This window comes from Penaeus chinensis, chromosome 7, assembly GCF_019202785.1.
Source record: "Penaeus chinensis breed Huanghai No. 1 chromosome 7, ASM1920278v2, whole genome shotgun sequence".
NCBI lineage: Eukaryota > Metazoa > Arthropoda > Malacostraca > Decapoda > Penaeidae > Penaeus > Penaeus chinensis.
The window spans coordinates 37,674,976-37,682,771 of record NC_061825.1 but is presented as its reverse complement, the minus strand read 5'-3'; the positions used below and the strand labels follow the sequence as shown (position 1 = coordinate 37,682,771).

The window sequence follows — 7,796 nt, the reverse complement described above, 5'->3', positions numbered from 1 at the left end:
CTTCCGCTGATTGTGCTGCTTCTGCATCACGATCAGCTGATTGAATGCTCTTCCTAATCAACCGCGGTTTGGTGTGCTTAACAGCTGTACCACGGCGGCGACTTCCCATGCGACACCTGCGTTTGACCTCTCAAGGCGATATGTCGCTTTCTCACCGTGAGATCCGGCTCAGGCCAGCAGTCGGAGCACAGGCATTTTTACGACCGCCGCGACTGGAAATTGAACTCGGGAGCACGAGGGTCGGAGTCCAGTGCTGTAACCACTAGACTATAGCGGCAGTCGATAATAACACTACTTTTCAAAACATCAATCTTTAGTATTTCAAACCATGATTTAATATAATGCCAATCAATCTGCAATAAACATTTTTTTTTTTTGTTTCTACCATAGCAACGTATACTAATATATTAGTTATCAGTCAACCAAGCCTTAACATATACCCCGCCCCGACGCGAGAAGTTGCAATTGTCACCTGCAGGTTACTGCTGTGGCTGGGCAAGGACTAAGCTCAGCCGAGTCAGCACCAGTTGACACACGTCGGCATTAGTCGAGACAGGCCGGGCTCCCCTCATGGGCATAGCACGGGCGAGGCTCAGCTTCGCATATTGGATTTATTAGTCTTCAAGCCTCCGGGCTAGTACAGTGTACTAATGTGTCAGCCTCTCATCCGAGGGGTCGACGGTTCACGTCCCGCCCAGGCGCGAGAAGTTGCAATTGTCGCCTGGCCGGGCTCCCTTCATGGGCATAACCCGGGCAAGGCTTAGCTTCGCATATCGGACTTATCCTTATCAGTCTTCTGTAAACCAACTATTTTTCAACCATGTCATTTAAGGAGCTTTAACCTAACTCACTTCAACCCTAATCCACACCAAACCCTAATTCACTTCCACCCTAATTTACTTCAACTCTAATCCACTTCAAACCCTAATTCACATCCACCCTTTTTCACTTCCATCCTAACGTGCTCTCTTCAACCCTGCTTCATCTTTGCCCTCCCTCCCTCCACCCCCCACCCTCGCCGAATGCCCCTCAGGTCCCACGACGTCTTATATAAGTCACAAGGAGATCGAAGAGGACCTCGAGCACTTCAGCGACGGACACGACGGAGAGGCCGATGAACAGACCGAAGTTCCCGCCGACGTTGCAGAGCAGAGTCTCCCACTGTGAGAGATAAGAGCTGATAAGAAGGAGGGGGGTAGGAGGGGAGGGAGAGGGGAAGGGGGAGGGTGTTTGTTGAATGGTGTGAGTGGATAGTTTGTGTGGATGTGGATGGGTTGTGTGTGTGTGTGTGTGTGTGTGTGTTGTATATGTTGTGTTGTGTGTGTGTGTGTGTGTGTGTGTGTGTGTGTGTGTGTGTGTGTGTGTGCGCGCGCGTGTGTGTGTGTGTGTGTGTTGTGTGTACTCTGTATTATTGATATCTCACTATGTTAGACTTCACGAAACAAAACACAAGAATATTATCTTATAACACATGACAAAGACATGACAAGGAATTTTGAAAAATCCACAAAGCAAAAGACCAAACACAGCATAATTCCCCTAACTAGAAATCACAAAACATGTTCTCACCGTGTATGATGCCAGTTCTTCAACAACCTCGTGGTCTAAGCTGTTCAGGTAAATGTGCAGACGAGCTGTATTGTTATCCCCGCTGAGAAAATAATTGTGATTTGTAATAGGAATTTGCAGTAGGATGTTTGTTTATGATTTAAAGGATGGAATAGGATGTTTGTTTATGATTTAAACGATGGAATAGGATGTTTGTTTATGATTTAAAGGAAGGAAAAGGATGTTCGTTTGTGATTTCAAGGATGGAAAAGGATGTTCGTTTGTGATTTCAAGGATGGAAAAGGATGTTTGTTTGTGATCTAAAAATGGAAAAGGATGTTCGTTTGTGATCTAAAAATGGAATAGGATGTTTGTTTGTGATCTAAAAATGGAAAAGGATGTTCGTTTGTGATTTAAAGGATGGAAAAGGATGTTCGTTTGTGATTTAAAGGATGGAAAAGGATGTTCGTTTGTGATCTAAAAATGGAATAGGATGTTTGTTTGTGATTTCAAGGATGGAAAAGGATGTTTGTTTTTGATTTCAAGGATGGAAAAGGATGTTTGTTAGTGTTTTAATGGATATAATAGGATGTTTGTGATTTAAAGAATAGACTAAGATGTTTGCTTGTGATTTAAAGGATGCAATAGGATTTTGATTTACAGAAGGTTATAGAAGTACGTTTGTAAGTTAAAGTTGGATACAGCGGGATATGTGTTAGTAACTTAAAGGATAAAATTATTTGCTCTTATTAACTTAAATTATAAAATTCTTTGCTCTTAGTAACTTAAATGATAAAATTCTTTGCTCTTAGTAACTTAAAGGATAAAATTCTTTGCTCTTAGTAACTTGAAGAAAATAGGGTGTTTGTTAGTAATTCAAAGGAGGATTTGCATTACATGAAAGAATTCGGTTTCTATGATAACCACGGTAGGGTAATTACAGTATATTACTTCTACATTTCAGAATAGTGTGAGATGAAGTGTTGGCGAACGTATATACAGGGACCTTTCATTAAGACCAAAAGGAAACTTAGAGTTGACGACACAGTTAGCTTACACCTTACAGAATATACGATAAACTTATGTTGAGAATTTGATAAACTTGACACGCAAAAAAATATGATAAAAAGTTATGTTGTGCATAAACTTGGACATGGAAAGGATACTATAAAGTTATAATTAGGATACAACCTTGTTAAGTTATATAAAATCATAATCATAATATAATCCTGTTGTCATACAAAGTTATAATTATAACATGAGATAAATTATACAAAGTTATAATTATAATATGAAATAAATTATTCAAAATTATAATCATAATATAAACTTGTTTAGTTATGCAAAGTTATGATCATAATATACAGTTACATTATACAAAGTTATAATCATAATATAAACTTGTTTAGTTTTACAAAGTTATAATCATAATATACAGTTAAATTATACAAAGTTATAATTACAATACAAACTTGTGTCGTGAATGAACTCAAACGTTAACAGAAGACTCACTCTGAGCAAAGGTCGGAGCCCGTGTACAAGTTCTTCAAGTTCTGCGCTACGGTGAAGAACTTGAGGTTTGGGTTTGTGTAAGTGGTCTGTACATCGTATACTGTTTCCCTGTGAAGAGAGAAAAGGGTTCTTTCAGTTATTTTGGGTGGGGGAGGGAGGGAGGGGGGGAAGAAGGGAGGGGAGGGGAGGGGGGGAGAGATGAGGGTGGGAAAATGGGTGGAAAGGGAGGGAGGGAGGGAGGGAGGGAGGGAGGGAGGGAAAGAAGACGGTGGGAAGGTGGGGGAGGAGAGGAAGGGAAAGGGAAGAGGGTATGTGTCAGGGTGAGAAAGAGGAAGAGAGGGAGGGAAGGTAAGAGGGGGTAGGGAGCGAGAGAGAGGGAGAAAAAGGAGGAGATACGGAGGGAAAGAGGTAGGCAGGAAGGGAGACAGAGAAAGACAGAGAGAGAAAAGAAGAATAGAAACAGAGACAGAGATACAGTGACACAGACACATACATACAGACAGCCAGACAGAGAAAGATCTTTTCAACATATCTCATTCCACAGACACTCAAGAACTTACTTGCAGGGGGACACGCAGTCGCAGGAATCGACTCGACTCAAGAACTCGAAGTTGACGAAATCTATACACAGCTCTGGAACACAAAGACACAAGCACTGAACTTTCCTAGCAAAAGAGCCCATTCAATTCCATTTCTCTTTAAATGTTAATAGAATGTATTTATTAATTCCCGTGAACCTCAGGTGTTTCTGCTTAAATGTGTGTAAATCTAAAAAAAAAAAAATTATAATAATCATCATAATTATAACAATAATAACAAGAGCTTTTGTCATCGTCGATTGACGCGTGTGTGAATCTCAATAATTATTATTATTATTATTATTATTATTATTATTATTATTATTATTATTTTTATCATAATTATTATTATTATTATTATTACTATTATATTAACAATAATAATGACGGTAATAATAATAACAAAAGCTTTTATCCGTGTCGATTTACCTGTGTGTACCTTAAAAAAAAAAAAAAAATTGAAGATAATAGTAATAACAACAATAAAAGCTTTAATATGAGTCGATTTACGTGCGTTTGTTTGAGAATCTCAAAAAATAAGTACAAAATAATAAAGATAATAATGATAATAATAATAATGACAATAATAATAATGATAATATTAATAATAATATTAATAATGATAATAATAATAATAATGATAATAATGTTAATGATAATGGAAATGTTAATGAATAATAATTATGATGATAATAATAATAATAATAATAATAATAATAATAATAATAATAATAATAATGATAATAATAATTATTATTATTATTATTATTATTATTATTATTATTATTATTATCATTATTATTATTATTATTATCATATTATCATTATTATTATTATTATAATTATTTTCATTATTATTATTATTATTATCATTATTACTAATATTATTATAACAAGAGCTTTTCATAACAACAACAATAACCCACGTGACCAAAACAGACTCCGGGAAACGCCACTCACTATCGTCTATGTTAAAGTAGGAACAGCGCCTCGCCGGCCTCGTCTTCCACTCCTTCATGAACCTGTAGGAGGGACTTTGGCCTCGGGTACAATTGCACTGTTGCCAAAACATTTTTTCGAGACACCACTTCCTGCATGTCTGGTAAGAAGGGAGAAAAACAAGAAAGGGAGAGAGGAATCGTGAAGGTGATGTTTACATGTGAGGATTTTTTTTTTTTTTTTTTTTTTTTTTTTTTTTTTTTTTTTTTTTATTCGGAATACGAGCTTGAAATGTGAGGATTATGATTTTTTTTATCGGAATACGAGCTTAAAATGTGAGGATTGTGTTTTTTTTTCGGAATACAAGCTTAAATGTGAGGATTATGTTTTGTTTTTGTTTTTTTAATCGGAATACGAGCTTAAAATTTGTTTGTGATCTTAAAATGTATCATTTTATCTTTTGTATGTGTCTGTGTATCCAAAGCACGAAGCTTAAGAGATATAAATGATGTTAAAGTGAACTGAATCTTAGTGATAGTAATCATTAAATGTAAACGATAGAAGTACAAAAAATAACCACATACTGACGGTAATGAGTTTCATCAAATCTTTATTATTATTGTCATATTAGCAATCTACTTTTTTTAATAGTACAACAATTATGTTTATTTTCTCTCAAAAAATAAATAAATGAAATAACGCTTTCATTTACCAAAAGGAAAATATCTAAATTCGGTCATAATTTAGTAAAAATTGATTTATTACAAACGAAATACATTAACGACAAGCACTCCAATATTTCCCTTTTCCCTTTAACATTACAAGACTGAAGAGGGAGAGGTAGAGGGGTAATAATGACCTGAAACAACACAGTACCAAAAACACAGAAACCATTTAAGTAACTATATGGAAACGAAGCCTTTTCATGCGCGCTCAAGGGGGATCTAATGCCACAATACGGTTATCATATGTTTTGTCAGTCTAAACCTTCATCTATAACATGATCATCGATATATTCACTTTAATACACTCTATCTCATGACTGCAGTGCATTAAAGTGAAAATATCGATGTTTATGTTAGAGATGAAAGCTAAAATCAATAAAATAAGAAACGCAAAGAGTCCAACAACATCTTTCGACACGCATACCTCCATATATCATTGAATTAAATCGTATTTTAATAGATTTATATTCTGAATTTCGCTGTAAGGAGAGATGATGCACAGGAAAGGTCATGTTGATACGTTGATTCTCGTCGGTGACCTAACTAGAAAATCCCTTTCATAAGAAGGTCACAATATTATACTTTATAATGACTTACCTTTTTGGTCTTACACTCGCCAAGGAAATCGTTCCGTGCAAAATTTACTTACGAAAAAAGTGTCTTTAGATCAACACTCACGGCTATGGTTCTGATGTTGTTGGCTGAGTCTTCGTTGTAGCAAGTGCCTTCCAGATAGTTGTACTTTTTCTGCAACGCGTAAGAAAAAAACGCGTTATTTATTTGTGTATCTTCTTTTACTTATTTTTCCTTCTTTCTCTTTCTTTTTCTTTCTATCTCTCTTTCTTTCTCTCTCTCTCTCTCTCTCTCTCTCTCTCTCTCTCTCTCTCTCTCTCTCTCTCTCTCTCTCTCTCTCTCTCTCTCTCTCGTTATCTCGTTAAGAAAGAAACCAAAAAAAATGACCCCTTCCACAAACAGCCACCTCTTCCGCCCTCACCTGCTTTATGCTGACGGAGGTGCTGACGCCGGCGGGGATGTTGAAGCCCTCGTCCTCGGGGAAGGGGATGACCCTTGGATCGTGGACGACTACTCGAAGGCCGATCTCGGGGGACAACATCGCCAGGTAGTTGGAGGCGTTGATGTTGAGGGTGAGCCGCAGTCCGCTCTGTGGGATAGATGGATAGATGGATAGATGGATGTAATAGATGGGTGGATAGATAAAGAGACAGAGATTAAGAGAGAGTCCGCTCTAAGAGTCACAGAGAGAAAGAGAGAAATGGATAGATGGATAGATGGATAGATAGATGTAATAGATGGATGGATAGATAAAGAGATAAAAGAGAGAGTCCGCTCTAAGGGTCAAGGAGGAGGAGGAACTTTCATAGAATTCAGGAGGACGATGGAGGGAGGGAGGGGGGGAGGGAGAGAGAGAGAGAGAGAGAGAGAGAGAGAGAGAGAGAGAGAGAGAGAGAGAGAGAGAGAGAGGGGGGGGGGAGGAAGGAGAGAGGGAGGGGAGGGAGGGAGGGAAGGAGCGGAGGGAGGGAGGGAGGGAAGGAAGGAGGGAGGAAGGGAGGGAGGGAGAGGAAGAGGGAGAGAGGAGAGAGGAGAGAGAGAGAGAGAGGAGAGAGAGAGAGAGAGAGAGAGAGAGAGAGAGAGAGAGAGAGAAGGGGGGGGGGAGGAAGGAGAGAGGAGGGGGGGGAGGAAGGAGGAGGGAGGGAGAGGAGGGAGGAGGAGGGAGAAGAAGAGGAGGGAGAGAGGAAGAGAGGAGAGAGAGAGGAGAAGAGAGAGAGAGGAGAGAGAGAGAGGAGAGAGAGAGAGGGGAGAGAGAAGAGAGAGGGTGGGGGAAGGAAGGAAGAGGAGGGGAGGGGGTAGGGAGGGAGGGAGGAGGATAGGAAAGGAGGGAGAGGGGGGGGAAGGGGAGGGAGAGAGAGAGAGAGAGGAGAGAAAGAGAGAGAGAAGAGAGGGAAGTGATATGAATCGAGAGTGATGGGGATGTGAGGAGTGGAGAGAGAGAGAGAGTAGAGAGGGGGGGATAGAGCTAGAGATAGAGAGAGCGCGAGAGAAGAGAGAGAGCAGAAGGAGAAGAGTATAGAGGTGGTTGTGTTCGTTGGTTTTTTGATTTTTTTTTGGGAGTTTTCTTTTTTGGGGGAGGAAGGAGAGAGGGGGGAAATCAGTAGATATTGTTATCGTTATGTATGGCGGTGAGGACGAGGGTAGTTTCTCGTATTTTACTTACCTTAATTATCATTTATTTCTTGGATACGAGAGAGCTCGATGCTGCTTCGCGCTCTAGCTCTCTCTTTCCCGCTCTCTCTCTCTCTATTTTTTCGCTGACTTCTTTCCAGTTTTTACCCCATTCTGTATTTCTTCCATTTCCTTCTCTCCTTCTTCCCCCCTTTCTTTTTCTTTTCTTTTCTTTTTCTATTTTCTTTTCCTTCTTTTCTTTTTCTTCTTTTTCTCTTTTTCTTTCTCTTTTTTACTCTTCTCTCTTTTCTCT

General features: G+C 39.0%; 1 protein-coding gene across 1 annotated transcript in view; it reads right to left on the bottom strand.

Moving 5' to 3' along the window:
- Nucleotides 1-1,008: 1,008 nt before the first annotated feature.
- The window catches only part of LOC125027554 (degenerin-like protein unc-105), a 10,674-nt gene continuing 3,886 nt past the window's right edge, over nucleotides 1,009-7,796 (bottom strand). The window contains exons 3-9 of the mRNA XM_047616649.1: nucleotides 6,297-6,464; nucleotides 5,981-6,049; nucleotides 4,599-4,737; nucleotides 3,621-3,693; nucleotides 3,061-3,168; nucleotides 1,570-1,651; nucleotides 1,009-1,161 (exon numbers count right to left, since the gene is read on the bottom strand). Of these exons, the coding sequence (XP_047472605.1) occupies nucleotides 1,030-1,161; nucleotides 1,570-1,651; nucleotides 3,061-3,168; nucleotides 3,621-3,693; nucleotides 4,599-4,737; nucleotides 5,981-6,049; nucleotides 6,297-6,416 (723 nt within the window). The 5' untranslated portion in view covers nucleotides 6,417-6,464 and the 3' untranslated portion in view covers nucleotides 1,009-1,029. The remainder of the gene's footprint in view (nucleotides 1,162-1,569; nucleotides 1,652-3,060; nucleotides 3,169-3,620; nucleotides 3,694-4,598; nucleotides 4,738-5,980; nucleotides 6,050-6,296; nucleotides 6,465-7,796) is intronic.